At 52.0% G+C, this 17137-nt stretch overlaps 1 protein-coding gene across 1 annotated transcript; it reads left to right on the plus strand.

The window, feature by feature from the left end:
- Positions 1-12733: 12733 nt before the first annotated feature.
- Positions 12734-16383, plus strand: LOC144161590 (uncharacterized). Its single transcript, XM_077692233.1, has 3 exons — positions 12734-12805; positions 13439-13786; positions 14755-16383. Exons 1-3 carry the CDS (start codon positions 12734-12736, stop codon positions 16381-16383), a joined length of 2049 nt encoding a protein of 682 aa, XP_077548359.1.
- The last annotated feature ends 754 nt before the right edge of the window (positions 16384-17137 follow it).

A 17137-nucleotide genomic window follows, 5' to 3' on the forward strand; every position in this document is an offset into this window, starting at 1 on the left:
CTGTCAAGATGTAGAACTCACGACCTTCGAGGAAGTAGCGGAAATGCTTAATGGAACAATAGATTGCGAGCATTTACTAGAGCACTGCACCTGCCTGATTTTAAGGCCCGAGCCCGTAACACCTAGCCCAGTCCGGGCCCGGGCATTCATAAGTGAGCCTGGCCCGTGCCCGGCCCGGTAATTTATTTTTTTGGCTATAGGGAGGGCCCGCGCGTGTGTGACCAGGCCTGGTTTTTGACGCTGCAGAAAGTTTGTTTATTATATTCCTGGTGGTCAGACGGAGCATCTAGTCTATACAAGCACGTCATGAACTGAAACGCAAAAAATAAGGGTTTAAAAGTGCACGTCGTTTAGCTTTCACTGTCTGCAGTTCACGCCACATCGGCGTAATAATAGCTCGTATTCTTACACTAGAGACACCATCAACTTTGATGAGCAGACGCTTGTCAACTTTACGTGGTTGTCTCGGCCACAAGTTGGTGTTGTTGAAATTTTTTTATTGGTTGTCAAGCGGTGGTGTTTCCTCTAGCAGGCGAGTTTGATTCCTGGCCACGGCAGCCGCATTTTGATTGGTGCGACATCTGAAACACACGTGTACATACATAGACATAGGTGCACAGCTCCAGGATGTCTGAATTAATTCCTTCCCCTCTTGGGCATTCCTTGTAATCGTATCTTTGGTATGTTATACACTAGAAAATAAAATCTGATGCAGTACAAGAAATTTCATTAAAATTGCAGTATAGTCACAATCAGACCTAGCAAAACACGTTTTTAAACCAATGCGTACAACTAACAGCAAGAAGCGCGCAACAATAAACCAAGAATATTCATTTTGATGCTCTTTTCTACACTTCACGTCAAACCTATTAACGGTCGTGGCTATGAATTCAAGCCCGGCCCTCGCCCAGGGCGTCGAGCCCGCCCCGGGCCGCCGATAATCGACTTCGGGCGGCCCGGCCCACGGGCCGGCCCGGGCAATGCTCTAGCATATACCTTCCAAAAGTGCTGTACCGTACTTCTGCAGGCTTCAGGCATTTCGAAAAGAAGCCCAGTGGCTTCCACTGTGCACCTTCCTGTTGCTGCAGCACTGCTCCGACCGATGTGGAGGAGGCGTCCGCTATGACGCGTGTATGAGCGTCAGGCAGTGGATGAATGAGAGGAGTAGCCGCAGCCAGCTCGCCCTTAGCCTTCTGCTACGCGTTCTGGTGTTCGTCAGACCAACAAAAGTCTGGTGCCTTTTGGTCTTCTCGGCTCAGTAGGTCGGTCAATGGCTGGAGTACTCGAGCACACGGCGGAATGAAACGCCGGTAAAAGTTTAAGAGCCCGAGGAACTCTCTCAGCTTGCAGAAAGATGTTGGAGCAGGAAACTTCTTGACGGATTCCACCCTCGATTCCAATGGAATAATGCCTTCAGCAGTGATGTGGTGGCCGAGGAAGTTGAGACCCTCGACAACAAACACGCACTTATGAAGTTTCAACAGCAGATCGTTCTCATCAAGACGCTGAAAGAGCTGGCGGAGGTGCTGTTCGTGATCAGTAGGAGTTCTGCTGGCCACCAAAATGTCATCCAGGTAGACAAAGACGAAACGAAGAACCCGGGTGACCTCATCCATGAATATGTGAAAGGTCTGTGCCGCATTTTTCAAGCCGTAGGGCATACGGACAAACTCAAACAGCCCGAATAGAGTTGTTATGGCTGTCTTTAGTATGTCATCCGGTTCGAAGGGGATTTGGTGGTATGCCGCTACGAGGTCGATCTTGCTGTATATTTTTGTGCCTGCCAGCCGCGCACTAAAATAGTGAATGTGTGGTAGAGGATACTGGTTCGGCATTGTCGATGCGTTCAAAGCTCTGTAGTCACCGCACGGGCGCCAGTCGTCCCCGTCGTCTTTAGGCACCATGTGCAGCGGCGATGAACGGTTGCTACACGAAGGGAGAATAATTCCCAGCTGTAGCATATGTTGCTGGACAGCCGTCATGGCCGGACGGTGACTGGCGGACCGTTGGTGACGATGTGGTGAGTCACGTTATGTTTCGTCGGCTGTTCCGTGTTGCGGGGCTTGGTGAGAGAAGTGAATTCGGCCAGGACGTGGTGGTAGGCAGATACTGGCTGGAAGGCGCAGATGCCAGATGAGCAGATGTTTGATTCCGAACCACGTACTTTGAGGGATGTGTTGTTATCCTTGAGGCAACGGTCAAGTACGCTCACATCCAAGTTGAAGTGGCTGAGAAAGTCTGCTCCGAGTATGGCGAAATTAACGTCCGCTACCATGAAGACCCAGCGAAACAGGCGCCTGAATCCAACGTCTATTGTCAGTGAGCGGAAGCCGTACGTAGAGATGGCAGTGTTGTTCACCGCCTGCAGCGACGATATGTTCTTGCTACGTCGGCGATCCTCGGGGGTTGCCGGGACAATAGAGATTTCGGCTCCTGTGCCGACTAGTAGGCGCGAGTTGCTTACGTGGTCGACTACAAAGAACAGGCGGGTAAATGGAGGGCCGATGTCGTAAGCCGCCGTTAACGACTGGCCGGAGCGTTTCCCGGAAACGAGCAAGGTTGAGTGCAGCGGCTAGCACTCGTGCCGAAACGACGGTGGTACCAGCAAACTCCGTCCTGTCTATCTCGTGACTGGCTTCGCTGGGAAGAGCTTGGCTGTCTTGAATGTGATCGGTTGCGTCGCTGCTCGCCCTGTTGGAGAGTGCCAGACAGAACAAGTTGCTGAATGGTCTCGGTAAGTTGTTGCACTTTCTCCTCAAGGCGCGACAGTCAATCTAGTTGTTCGTTTGTTCGTGCAGCAGCTACGGGCGCGAAGTTTGGAGCAGAGTATTCCGTGATGCGATCGGCAAGTTGCGCCAGTCGATCAAGGGACGTCTCATCTAAACCCACGAGAACCACGCGCACCGACTGGGGCAGCCGTTGCAGAAAAATTTAACGAAGAAGTGGGAGATGGCCTTCCTGACTCGCGTGCACACTGTGGCGTGGGTCTGACTCGGGTGATCCTCCGCACGCGGCTACCGTGTATACGGGCCGGTCTGAGAGGCAGGCAATACAAAGGCAACCATCCAACATAAGCAATGGTGGGGTTTATTCTCCAAACCCCCCTCCCCCTTCTTCGTCTTGGTCCGACGTGGCGGCGGCCGGAGCCGTTAGGCTCGGAACGGGCTCGCCGTGTACGTTCGCCTGCAAAGGGAAGAGGAATTACCTGTCAGCCGTTCTTCTCGCTGTTCGTGTGGTACCGGGGAGCTATTGAAAGCTCCATTTACTCATGTCCCTAACCGGACTGACCCCGGCGAGCCCGGCGTCCTTCCTCCTGTCCGGCCGTACGGCTCGTGACGTCACCATGTTCTCCCCCGCGCCCTATTGGGCCGTCTGGACTCACGTGGTGCATGACGTGGAGGTGACGACCTTGCCTCCAGGCGAGGAGCGATCGCCCCTACGTGCCCCGCGCCGGTGGGTGCGGGTTTCCGCTACAACCCTTTCCACACTCCTCCTCCCTCAAGACTGTCACCACCCCGGTTTCAAGATGGTGTCCGAATACAAGATGGCTAGCATTCTAACCACCTGGTTTCGCCTACCTTTCATTCCGCCTCCAGCTCCTCGAAGAGCTTTTGGAGGTGGGCTGCGTGCTCGTCCGTGCTCGTCCCGCACGGCGGCCACGCTGGTAGGGTCGCCTCCGTCCTCCAGGTCCGGCCCATGCCCCGTGAGGGCTCGGTGCTTCGCTTCCGACACCAGCAGTACCCCGCAGTCGGGGCAGTAGGTGGCCAGCGGGTCCGGAGCCACGACGCCGTTGGGGAAGCGGGCCAGGTAGTCGCGCGGCGTGTGGCCCTGGAAGACCACAGGGTCGAGCTCCAGGGGCAGGCTCGGCTCAGCGCAGCTGCGCCCTCCATGGAGCCGCCGCCGGGCCGCGGGAGTTGCCGTCCCGCAGCGGATCGGCCGGTGGTTGTCGCGTGATGGGTGCTCGGGCACCGCGGCTCTCCCAGTTCTGCCGCGGCGCGTACGGCGGCGCCCATGGTCGCGCTGGTGGCACCCCGCCGTCCCATGTGGCCGTTGGTTGGGGCGCCTCCGCCGCTGCCGGGCCTCTCCGGCATCTGGAACCACGGCCGGTATCGCGCGTCCCGGCGGTATTGGTTGACGTTGGGCCGGGGCCTCCTCGGTGGGCCACGTCCGCCCGTGCTGCTGCTGCTGGGTGGTGGTGGCGGTGGGCAGTTTTCCGTGCTTCGGTCCGCTCGGCCGCTGCTGCGAGACTGATGAACTGCTGGACGTGATCAGAGCGATCGATGGGCACCATGTCCGCATTTCGAGTACGAAGAGAGTTACTACAATCGGAAGAAGTTTCACTTCATCGTACTCCAGAGGATCTGCAATGCGGACATGGTGTTCATCAACATGTTTGCCGGTTTTCGTGGCAATGGCAATGCGCACGACGCCAGAGTGCTGCGGGAGAGCTTTTTCTTTTCGGAGAAATAAATGAAAACTTTCATTCATGACACGCGGACAACCAATGCACTCGCTTAGATCCCCTTACCTGAAGTAATAAACACAGACATGCCTTCATCTAGAACTGCGACGCCATCCTCGCCCACGAACTATTTTGAAATAGGCGCTCCATGTCTGTCAGAAGACGAACCGCAAATAACCGCTTACACGAATCATCCGTCATGTCACTTCCCGTACAAAAACAAAAACGGGTGTGCCGATGAGAAAAATAAACTGAAATGTGCGCAAAAGTTATTTTTCACATCAAATAAATCAACTTCACACAATAAAAGCAGAAAGAACCGATACTTAAACTTAACTATGTCTCCGTCAATGCTCACCTACAACAGCTTCGCCATTCAGGTCTTGCTAGTGAGTGCAAGTTTCCCTGAATGTTTCCTTCCGTTCCATCAACGGTATTGACTCGGGAATTCTCACATAGGTTGTGCAGATAAACATGAATAAATCTCCCAGATTTTGTTGCGCGTACTTCCACTCTCTTCACTGCCAACGTTAGCAAATCGGCTGTGTGAATTCCCTCTGTTTTTTTTGTTCTTGAAATTGCTGATAAAATTCCCCGGGAAACTGATAGCCTGGCGTTCACGCTGTAAGCTGTGATAAAGCATGACTATCAGGCAATGTTTGTAAATTACTCCCGTCTCCCTTTGCTTGTAGTGGACTGTTTGTCCGGTGGTTGGCCAGGTGCGAGTGCCCGCTTTTTTTCTTCGACCTCCGGCGTGAAAATATGTATTGGTTTTACCATACTACATGTGCTTGTAGTTGCATGAGTGCACATATTGCACTGATTTTTCTTTTTAGAAAGCATAACGGGCAGAATAAACGCGCACAGTAGCTTCTATTTTATTCCTGGACAGCAACGATTTAAAATCATGCCATATATTGTAGCAAGAAGCTTCCAGACAACATTACTAACCCAAAAAATTACAAGAACACCTAACCGGTCATTAAATTTCATACAGTCTAAATTAGATACCAGGCACGCCCACCAATGGAGCTTAAATTTACAAAAAATACACAGTGTATATGGTCGCCGCACCGTTTGCTTCTTGGGAGCCAAAACTAGTATATAATATATCAGCCGAAATAAAACAAAACAGACAAAGCACTCATTCGTTAAAAAAATACTTCATGTCTGAGATTTATGCTTCACCGTGTAAATTTGCAAAATATATTTTTCTCGTGAACATTGTATTTTATCTCTGTATTATTGTGTTCGATTATTTTTTGTGAATATTATCATATGGATCAATTACTAGCCATGTCGGCTGAGATGACTTTCCACCTTTTTTAGAGGCGAAGCATCTCATGCTCGGGGCTGTGTCCCTCCCTTCCTCGTTGTCGTTGTCCGCCGACCGCACTCTACTGCGCATGCGCGTCTCTTCAGCCCCGTCAGCGTTTGGGCTGACGTCAGCGCAGTCCACTATAAAAAGAGACAGTTAGGCGGCGCCCGGTTTCGATCCCACGACTCCCTGGCCGCAAATGGAGGTTCGCGGCGCTCTTCCCATTGCGCTACAAGCCGAGACGGGAGAATATGCTACGTACGCGCCTTATGTCCTTCACTCATTCAAACTACGTCAAGAATGTACTGATACAACGAAGGCACGCGAAGTTGATGATGATGATGATAGTTGGGTTTTATTGGCGCAAGGCCGACTATGGGCAAAGAGCGCCAAAGACGTTACTGAATTATGATGAGACCGTACATACTAAAACATGTGACTAAAAGTAAAGGTGATGCAAAACAAAAGACAACGGAGATGGCTGGTGTATAGGGCCAGGGTGATTACACATGATATGACAAGAGCTGCAGAAAGTTTACCTCAGCTAAAAACTTAAAAACACGTTGACTAGAAAACATTGGTTCGTCGGCTAAAAAGTATGATGGGTGCAAAGGAATGTGTCGTCTGTATAATTCAGGGAAGTGTTTGTGTCGTGTTGTGTCAAGTGCCTTGCATGTGATTAGTATGTGGACTACGGATAGGCCCTTTCCACACCTGCTACACGTGGGTCCCGAAGTTCCAGTGAGCAGGTGGGAGTGCGTAACATGTGTGTGGCCTATCCGCAGCCTAGCCAGGGCGACTTCAGTGTATCTATTGTGTGAGTCAGTTATGTAGCGTCCCAGTCCCAGTTGTGGTTTTATTACGTGTAGTTTGTTGTCTGTTTGGTGACTCCAGTGTAATTGCCATGTGTTACGAAGCTGTCGTCTGATGTGTGTCTTTAGGTCGGTGTAAGGTACTGTTGTAACGTCAACTGTAGTCATGAGAGCAGCATCACCAGCCATTTGGTCGGCGGCCTCATTGCCAGGGATTCCACAATGCCCTGGTACCCAGCATATAGTTATTTTAAGATTTGAGGCATATGCAGACATTAGTACCTTGAAGAGAGCATTTATGACATAGTTTTTAGATGACCTTCCTAATGACAGTGCCTGGACAACGCTTTGAGAGTCTGTGTACACAATGGACTTGGGAATTTTATGTTTGATGATGTGGTTTGAAACGAGTAAAATGCCATATGCTTCTGCCGTGTAAATACTGTTATGAAAATTCATTGTTTTGCTTACTCTAAAATTTGGTCCGTGCGCTGCACAAGATACCGTAGAACCTGTTCTCGACGCATCGCTATAGAATTCTGCGCACCTGTACTTGTCCTGCAGGAACAGGAAGTGCTGCAGAATTGCATTCCTGGGTACCCTATTTTTTTCTACAAGAGTGAATGACAGGTCGCATGATACAGAACGAAGATGCCATGGTGCGATGAAATTATGAATGGGTGTCTTGTGCGTGTCTGAAAGGGGGACATTGAGTGCAGAAGTCTCCTCCCTAACTCTGAGAGAGAACGGTAAGGGAATAGATGGCCTGTTTAAAAAGAGTTGTAAATTTGATGTATTGTTCATGGTGGGATTAAAAGGATGGTTGGTCAGAGAGAGAGAGAGAGAAATAACATTTATTTAAAGAGCTCCCCCTTATGGGGCGGTGGCGGCTGCCCACAGGGCCGCAGCGACCTGGAGGCCTCGGGAGGCGACTAGCACCTGGTCCGAAACCTCGGAGCTCCGCATGGCCTGCTCCCAGGCCTGGGGGGTGGGGAGGGGTGGGTAGGGATTCTTGGGGCACTGGCAGAGGGAATGAAAGTGCGTGTCCAGTGCACCACAGTGCGGGCAGCGAGGTGAGGGAAACAGGTGGGGGTGGGAGTGCTGCAGGATCGTTCGGTGAGGGAACGTGTGCGCTATGATGATGCGCCACATGCGGGCCTCCTCTGGTGATAGGGAGCTGTGGGGGGGTGGGAGGGTTCGACGGTTCAGTCTGTGGTGCAGTGTAATGTCGGTGTATGTGTACAGGGGGATGGGGATGCTGTGGTTAGGAGCAAAAGAAGCAGGAGCCCGGGTAACGAGTTCTCGAGCATGTGAATGTACTGCCTCATTGCCTCCTAAGCCAGTGTGGGCCGGAGTCCACAGCAGCTCCACAGGATCCTGGGGAGGGTGTCGGAGGATGATACGGAGAGCTTGTGGCGAGATACGTCCCTTAAGGTAGTTTGAGAGGGCATGCTGGGAGTCGGAGAGGATGGTGGTGGGTTGGGGCTGTTGAACTATGGCGAGGGCAATGGCAACTTCCTCTGCCACCGTAGGAGAGGGGGTGAGGACAGACATGGTTGTGGGGTGGGGAGGACCGTGCATAGAAGTGGCGTAAGCCTGATTGTTCGGGTATTGAGCCGCGTCCACATAGATGGTAGTGGGGGAGGGTGGGTGGGAGATGGTGTGGCGCTTGGCACGTGCCATACGGCGGCCTGCATGGTGGAGAGGGTCCATGTTTCGAGGAAGGGGTTTGATGCGGAGTAAGCGTCGTATGTGTGGGGGTATAAGCATTGGGGGGGAGGGAGTTTGAATTGGGTTGATATTGAGGGAGGCTAGGATGTGGTGTCCAGTAGAGGAGCGGGAGAGACGGAGGATTTGGGAGAAGCGCTGCGCTTCGATGAGTTCTTGTGTAGTGTTGTGGAGTCCCATAGCTGTAAGGCACGTGGTAGAGGCATGGGGAGGTAAAAGCAACGCGTGGCGGTAGGCTTTGCGTATAAGGCCGTTGAGTTGTTTGTGCTGGGTTTGTGTGAGAGGGGTGAAAGGAAGGTGGTAGGTCAATCGGCTGATTAGAAAGCTTTGGAGAAGACGTATGCGGTCGGTCTCTCCCATGCCGTGTTGGCGGTTTGCCACCCGGCGGATAAGGTGAGAGGTTTGGGCTACGTATTGTTTGATGTGAGTGAGTGCTATGTGAGGGGAGCGAGTGGAGGTGATGTGGAGCCCTAGAATACGGAGATGGGTGGTTTGGGGGATAGGTGTGTTGTGTGCATATAAGCAGATTTTAGGTGGGGGGGCAGTTTTGTGTGGCGGAAGGACGAGTAGGGCTGACTTGGTGGGGGAGCAGTTGAGCGTGAGGGGTTGGATGCATTGCAGGGTGGTAGTAAGACCTGCCTGTAAGGTTTCCTCGATGTGTGCGTCACTGCCTGAAGGAACCCAGAGAGTTATGTCGTCTGCATAGAGAGTGCTGCGGAGGTGAAAGATAGTGTGGAGGGCTGTAGCTAGGGGGATAAGAGCTATGTTAAAAAGAAGAGGTGATAGGACAGCCCCTTGGGGTGTGCCGCGGGCTGGCATAGGGAAAGGGGGGGACTGTAGGGTGCCCAGGCGTATTGTTGCCGTACGGGGGGAGAGAAAGTTCCGGATATAGGCGTAGGTGTTGGGGCCGAGGCCGAGTGAAGTGAGTTGACGTAATATGGCGATGTGGGAAATGTTATCGAATGCTTTGTGCAGATCTAAGGAGAGAATGGCCGCATTGTCACGTGTAGGGCGGTGATGTAGAATGTCATGGTGGACCTGTATAAGAGCGTCCTGGGTTGAAAGATGCGGTCTAAATCCTAGCATATTTGGGGGGAAAATGTTGTTGTATTCAAGGTAGTGGGTGATTCGGGCGTGTATAACATGTTCCAATAATTTGCCGAGACAAGAGGTCAGAGAGATTGGACGGAGGTGCAGGATGCCCAGAGGTTTATTAGGTTTGGGGATAAGTGTTATATCGGAGTGGGTCCAGCTACTGGGGAGAGTGTGGTTGTGCCAGTGTGTGTTGAGTACGGTAGTGAGGTGTTCAATGGTGAGGTCGTCAAGATGTCGGAGGAGTGTGTTTGTGATCCCATCCGCTCCGGGAGCAGTATGGCGACGAAGTGTGAGTAACGCGGCTTTCACTTCTTCGAAAGTGATGGAGGCATCGAGTTCGTCATTGGTTGGACCAGTGTATTCAGGCTGCTCAGGTACGTCGGGAGCAGGGGGGATATAGAGTTGTTTAAGTGTGCTAAAAAGTGCGTCGGGGTCCTGATTGAGGGAGTGCATCAGTTGTTGTACCCGGCCGTTGGTGTGGTGTTTGGAGTTTTCCGGATTGAGGAGGTGACGTAGAATGGCCCAAGTGCGTTTAGTAGAAAGCGTTCCGTTGAGGGTGTCACACAGCTGGTTCCAGTTGGTGCGGGCGAGGGTTTGTGCATGTTGCTGCATGACCAGTTGGAGACGAGCTAGTTTACGTTTGAGGGTACGATTGTGCTTCTGCTGCCTCCAGCGTTTTTCTACGCCGCAGTAAGCTTCCCATAGGTGTTGCATGCGGGAGTCAACATAAGGTGATGGGGTAGCGGGGTCTACATGGTGTTCATGTTTGGTGCGGGTGGTGAGTAGTGCTCCAAGCCATTCTTCCAGGGCGTCGGGATCCGCGGAAGAGGGGGCTGGGATTTTGCGGCTGTCCTGGCGGAACGCATCCCAGTTCGTAATCGAGGTTTGTTTAGATTTAGGGCGCCGGTACGTTAGAGAGGGAAGGGCGAGTTCAATAATGTAGTGGTCGCTGCCTAGTGTATGTGGTAGTATTTGCCAGTCTGCTGAGTGCATGTTATATGAAAAGGTGAGGTCTGGGTGGGTGTCTTTTTGTATGCTATTGCCTATGCGGGTAGGGGTGGAAGGGTCAGAGTATGTGGTGAGTTGTAGTTGTTGCGCGAGTTCCCATAGAAGTCGACCTTTGCGAGTGGTTCTCAGGTAGCCCCAAGCAAGGTGGGGGGCGTTAAAATCTCCGCATATTACAATCGGGTCCTTCCCAGCAAACGTTAGTGCCTGTTTGAAAAGAGAGGCAAAGCTAGTGTGCGGGTCTTTAGGGGGGCTGTATATGTTGAGGATGTGCATTTTGGCCTGGGATGGTTTTGGCGGTAGGATGGTGACTAGGAGGTGCGGGATTGGTGAGGTAAGGGTATGAGGGGTTGCTACGAGGTTGCGGTGGGTAAAGATGGCGACAGAGGGGTGCAATGTGGATTTATGGGCAGTGTAATTGAGCAGTTTAGGGAGGGTATTTACCTCTTGTAGTGCAATAAGTGATGGAGGGGAGGTGAGGGATTGAAGAAGTGCTTGGAAATTCATACGCTTTTGTTTGAAGCCGCGGCAGTTCCACTGCCATATAACATGCTGTTTTTTATAGATCTGCGTCATGATCAATATTGGCTGCTAAGGGCATGCTTTCTGGTGAGACAGGTGGGGATGTTGGAGTGAGGGTCATTAAATGCCTGGCCCATTTCAGGAGCTCACTGTGTAAGTCCTGTACTGTCTGTTTTATAGCGACTATTTCATCATGTGTTTGCTGTTTGAGTGTAGTGAAAGCATTTTCAAAATCCGTGCGGAGGGATTGCATTTCGGGGGCGGGTGGGGTATTAGTAGTTTGGATAAGGGCCTTACGTTTAAGAGGCGGCTCCACTTGTGGTGCATCAGGTAGGGAGGTTGGGGTGGTGGCTTCGGCTTTGAGAAGGGCATTTTCTCGGGCGAGTCGCTCATTCTCATGCTTGGTTTGGAGGAGTTGGGAACGGAGGTCTTGTATCTCTTTAAGCATGTTTTGCATTTGAATGTGCCATGAAGGAGGTGGTTGGGAGGTGTTATGAGGAAGTGTGGGTGGGGAAGGAGTAGGGAGCAGGCCTGCGGAGCTCACCTGTCCTCGGACGGCTTGACTGTAGGTGCCGGGTCCCCTTGGTGGTCGATGGGGGTCTTGGAGGGTGGCATTCCGCGGATCTTGGCCGTTGGAGACCAGCTGGGCATAAGTGGGCGACCGCTTGCGAGGCTGGAACCGTCGGGGGCAGTCCACAGAGCCCGTTGCGTGTGGGCCTTCGCACACGATGCACAGGGGGTTGCACGGATGGTCTTCTGGGGGGTTCAAAGTGCCGCAGCGGGAGCACCTTGGGGACGGTTGTGCACTGGGACAGACATCTTTTCGGTGTCCGGATTTCCAGCAAAGGGCGCACGCTTCGGTCTTGCGCCGTAGGGGTTTGCATCTGTACGTGGTAGATCGATAACGAATCCAGAAGGGGACCTTTGTACCATCAAATAGGATTTGCGCCATATTCGATGTGTTTAGGCGTTTCGCCTCTAGGATGCGAAGGTCTGGATTGAAGTTGCAGATGCTGTCCCGCACCTGCTCTGGCGTGTCTTCTTCCGGGATGTTAAAAATCACCCCGGCAACGGTGTTGTCGGGTGCCGACACATGCGCAGCCACTTCGTAGCACTTCCCCCGAATAGTGAGGGAGCTTACCGCCGCATACTTCTTTGCGCGTTCTTCGGATGGGGTGCTGATGAGCATGTAGTTGGCTGTCTGCTGGATGCGGACTTGATCGGCGGGGTTTAAGGGTATGCCGGCTTGGTGCATGACGGCATCCGCGAGGGAAGCTTGTGCCACTGACCTCAGGTCCAGTCCACCACGCGGGCGCAGAACGATTTTGATGTCGGTGGCCGGTAGTGGCGAAGTGGGAGGTTGGCGGGGTGGCGGTCGAGAGCCGGATCTTTTTTGGGGCGAGGCAGTGGCCGAGTGAGGGGGTGTTCTTGGTGGGGCATTTGCAGCGTCGTGGAAGGCTCGCTGTCTGCGACGAATTTCCTCCCATCCAGGTTGGCTGAGTTCCGTGGGGTCAATTTCTTCTCCGGCCACAGTAACCTCCATGGTCGAGGGGCGTTCAAACGGCGCGCCGCGTCTTGCGCGTGCACCTGCGTTCCTACGCCGGCGACGGGGCCCGGCCCGGCGTGCTAGGCCTGAGTAGGCATAGCTCGCTGTGCGGCGTGGCTGGAACTTCAAAAGGCTGTAACTGACCGTTGAATGGCCCGATTTTCCTGACGTTGGTGTCTGGGCGATCCGTAGAGCTTTACGGACGCGGCGGTGCAGGGCTGGTGAGCAGTGGGGCACTTTAAGCGATGAAACTGGCGTTTAAATGCAGAGCCGACGTGAAGGCGTGCTCATCGCTCGGCCCCCTGGCGGGCTTCCTGGTTGGTCAGAGACACGATCTTGGATGCATACAACAGGTCAACATACTCCCGCTGATGCCCTAGGCACCATTTGTCGCATTCGACATAAAGACTTTCAACAGGGCTAGTGCGGAATGCGCTACATGAGAGGCGAAGGCCAAGATGCAACACGGGGTCAAGCATTTTGAGTGCTGTCTTTGTAGCCGAGCCATACACGACACTGCCGTAGTCGAGCCGAGACCCCACCAACGCTGTGTACAGGCTCAGCAGGAGTTGTTTGTCGGCCCCATAAGATTGATGTGAGAGGACCTTAAGAATATTCATTGTTTTTAAGCATTTGCATTTGAGCTGTTTGATATGTGGGATGAATGTAAGTTTTTTGTCAAATAAAATACCTAAAAACTTGTGCTCCTTGTTCACAGGAATTGGCACATTAGCAAGAGTGATGTCACGCGATGTTGAACGTCAACGGAAACGACGAACTGAAAACTAATGGGAACTTCAGTCGACCCCATGACTGCTTCGCATACTACTCAGGGTTCCCCTACGGGAAGATGGTGTAATTTTTTGTATCTGATTTTTTTTTCATGAAATAAAGATTTCTGATTTGTGATTCTAGTTATCCACTGCAACGCTTGTCCCCGTTTTCCGCAGAATGCTTCTGCAGCGGCACCCGAGACCGCATCCCGTTCTCCGAAGAAGACCCGAGAGCGTAGGCTGCTCTTCTGCTGCGCGACCGTGTTCGTGGCTTCGGGCCTTCTTGGGGGCGCTGCCGCCATCTTGATGCGGGCGTCAAGAAGCGGCCGCGTCTGCGAGACGGCCGACTGCGAACGACACGCGGCCGAACTGACCGCGAGGCTGGCGTCCGCCGTCACCCCTTGCCGCGACCTGTCGTCATTCGTCTGTTCCGCCTGGAGGAGCGAACACCCGGGGGCCGAGAGTGCTCGGCAGGACGCCGCCTTGCACTGGTCCTCGCGTATGGCCGACCTGGTGCCCCAACAGGTACTCGCCACCGGTGGGATGATTAGGGCCAGAGCTTTAGGTGTATCACTTGACGCGGGATGTGACAGTAGTCGTCAGGGGCGGCGACAAGTATGGCACAAAGATGGCGGCTGCTGTAAAGAGAAAATACCGTACGTCTGCGCGTATAACCCGCACCAAAAATGGTATAATTGTAGTGGCAATGTTGGAGTACGGATAATAAGCGGGGTTTTACCTTTAATACAGCTTCACGGCAACGCGCGTTGTACCGTGAAGATGACCTTGTGTACAACAGTGAGTACTGCGGCTGAAGTGGTAGCTATAGCGAGATCAATGACACTTTCGAGTGAGTACTGCGGCTGAAGTGATAGCTATAGCGAGATCAATGACAGCAGTAGCTTTCCTGTATCAAATGTGCGGGAAATACGCGAGATTTTTTTTTCTTTTCCGGCGGGATGAAAGTGGGGGAGCGGATTATATGCAGGGGCGGATTATACGCGCGAAAATACGGTAAATATACGCTATATGGGTACAAAATAGAGCAGTAGGTAAATGCGCTAACCACCGAACTAACCAGAGTGGAACAATGGTTAGCCTGAATTGTGACTCGTGAAATATGCACGCAACGGCAGGAGCGTAAAACGCGGAGGAGACCTCTCACTGTGGCGAAGATGCCGCGTCAACGCGGTCAGTCTGCCTGTTTGGGCAAATGTAGCACGACGTTAAGCGAGGCGAGCGATGACATCCGTCTAGGGCCATTCTGAACTTAGCTGCTCTCCTGGTCCTCGAGACTAGATTAAGATAGCCTCCCACTACGGTCGTTAGGTTGGAAATTGAGGAGGAGGGAAAATACAGGTCTTAAAGGCGTGGTCCGGTTGCGTGGTACAGGGTGGTTATTTGGTGCACGGGGAGAAATTGTTAATCGGAAAGATGCGAGGTTTGTGTTGGGCTCATTAGAAATATTTCGATTTATATATCTCTCACTTCAGGTACTGACTTCGACTGACGCCTCGAAAGCTGTGCGCGCCATAACAGCCTGCCTAGACCGCTCCAGAGAAAATGCGAGCGACAGCACCACGGCGCTCTTGCGGTTCCTCGAGACGCGCTCAAGAGACTCAGCAAATTACAATTACTCAGTGGCTGACCTCTTTGAGGAAGTCATCGACTACGCCGTCAACTGGATGCTGCCTCTGCTGTTCAACTTCGCCCTGGTACCGAAACCGACCGTCCCACGCAGCCGCATGCTGGTCCTTTTTCCCTCCGACCTTGTCACCGTGTGGGTCAAGGTCGTTGTGGACCAAGCGAGCAAAGGCACGTACAACTCCTTATGGCAGTACCTCGACCGTGTCTCCAGCAACAAGACCACTCATTTCGACTTGGATGCTGGCGCAAATATAGCTGAAAGCGTGCTCACATCTTTAGCCCGCATCATAGACTCTGTGCCAGAAGTTCCAGAAGTGATGACCGTAGCAGAACTTGGGACAATTCTTGGCGTGCCGCAGGGCGAGAATCTACTGAAAGGACTTCGTCGAACCTTCAATGTTACACCTCCCATCGGCCTGGACGATGCCGTTTTCGTGCCACACCGTAAATACTTAGGCACCCTCGCTAGTTTAATTGAACAGCACAGTGCTCAGGCACTCGTGGAATTTTTGCGCTGGTGGGTGCTCCTCATCGCAGGATTCCTTGCCGACTCTGAGTTCATAAGGGAACACCAGCGGAACAGCGAAGTGAACGAAATGATGACTTTTATCTGCACTGCCGAAATCGAGGCCGCCTATGGATTCGCGCTCACCACTGCTGATTGGAACAACATCGAGGAGGATGAAACTTGCGCCCTTCGCCAGGCTCTAGCCAACGTCAAGAACACCTTACTTCTGAGCATCGGCCACCTTCTCAACCACAACGGCAGCGCCCAAACTCTATTGAGCCACGTTGAGAGCATCGCGACGGAGTTCTTGGGCCACGCAAACTTCACCTCTGCTGCCAACCTGTCGCTTTTCAACGGCATTGTTTGGGAAGGACATACCTTCTTCGGCTCGTGGCTGTCCTTGAGGTCTCACCTGCAAGCTCTAAAAGATACCGCGCTAAAATATCAGCTACCGTACGTGCAGCGTAGGACAATGCCCGGAACGTTGATGTATTACGACGTGGTGTCCCACAAGGTATTCGTGAGGCCCGCTGCTTTGGCTGCACCCTATTATTATCGCCAGGGAACCAAGGCGATGCTTTACGGAGGGGTCGGATTTCTGTATGCTAAAGAACTAGTTAGAGCGCTGAGCTATTTGCCGAAAGAGTTGTCGGATGGCTCGAATCTCTCGTTCGCTTTCCAGGCTTTTTCAAGAATGTGCGATGGGTGCGCTTTAGACATCGATATGGCCGCGATGGAGGCTGCCTACGTGGCTCTTCAGCGCGACAACGACCATTACGTCCTGCCGGGAATGGAGTCTTTGAAGCCAGATCACATCTTCTTTATGACTCTCTGTTTCGGTACCTGTCGTATTCAGGGAAGGAACCGCTATTCTCCGGACTGCGTCCGGGCAACAAGGAACTCCCGATTGTTTGATCACGTATTTCGCTGCCACTTAAGAAAAACATTGTGTAGCTATTTTCAGTGACATGTTTATCTTTCCGCCATTGTCTGTAATAATAAAGGTTGTGTACGCAACACAACAAAGAATACCAAGGAGTTGTACAAAAATTGCATGAGCACCATTCATAAAAAACGTGAATATTTCTTTTACCTGCTGCTGTCCAAGTCCCACTTAGTACCGTGTTTATTTGATTATAAGGTGGTCACCATTATAAGCCGAGGTTGCAGTTTGGAAAGTCAAATCGCCATATAATACACCGAGCTTCGAATATAAGGCCGCGGATGAATTTGAGACAAATGATTTTGGAAAAACACCTCGCCTGGTATTCGAATAAATACGTTATAGCATCTCGTAGTGAAGAGCGCAAAACTACTCCTACAGCAAAGTGTTTTTGAAGTTAAAGCGTAAGTAAAGCTGTAGACTGGGCTAGTTGGTAATTCATAGTGATCAAATGAGCGCAGCAGAAACACACGGGACGGAAAGAAGACACACGGACGAGCGCTCATTTCCAACTGATTCTTTATTCACATGACGGCAAATATATATGCTTAGCCTTAGCAGGAACAATAAAAAGGGGAAAAAAACAAAAAAAAACAAAACAATACTGACAAAAAAAGAGCGATAAACCGTAAGCTTATCGCTATGAGGAACGTCAACAGTAGGCAATAAGTGACACTGCCGGCAGTGAAAGACAGCAAACTGCCACCACAATGCCTAAATGAATGCGAAACGACGAACTACAGCGTAAATAGTGCTTAAACATTTTTTTTTTTTGAAC

Source organism: Haemaphysalis longicornis, unplaced genomic scaffold, assembly GCF_048455015.1.
Source record: "Haemaphysalis longicornis isolate Haplotype H1 unplaced genomic scaffold, Haemaphysalis longicornis Haplotype H1 scaffold_12, whole genome shotgun sequence".
Lineage (NCBI taxonomy): Eukaryota > Metazoa > Arthropoda > Arachnida > Ixodida > Ixodidae > Haemaphysalis > Haemaphysalis longicornis.

Bases quoted from the DNA above. Each gene is read 5' to 3' on its own strand.
- LOC144161590 (XM_077692233.1), top strand. From the start codon at position 12,734: ATGAAACTGGCGTTTAAATGCAGAGCCGACGTGAAGGCGTGCTCATCG. The intron at 12,806-13,438 runs GTTGGTCAGAGA...CGTTTTCCGCAG, and splicing joins GCCCCCTGGCGGGCTTCCTG to AATGCTTCTGCAGCGGCACC. The intron at 13,787-14,754 runs GTACTCGCCACC...CTCTCACTTCAG, and splicing joins CCGACCTGGTGCCCCAACAG to GTACTGACTTCGACTGACGC.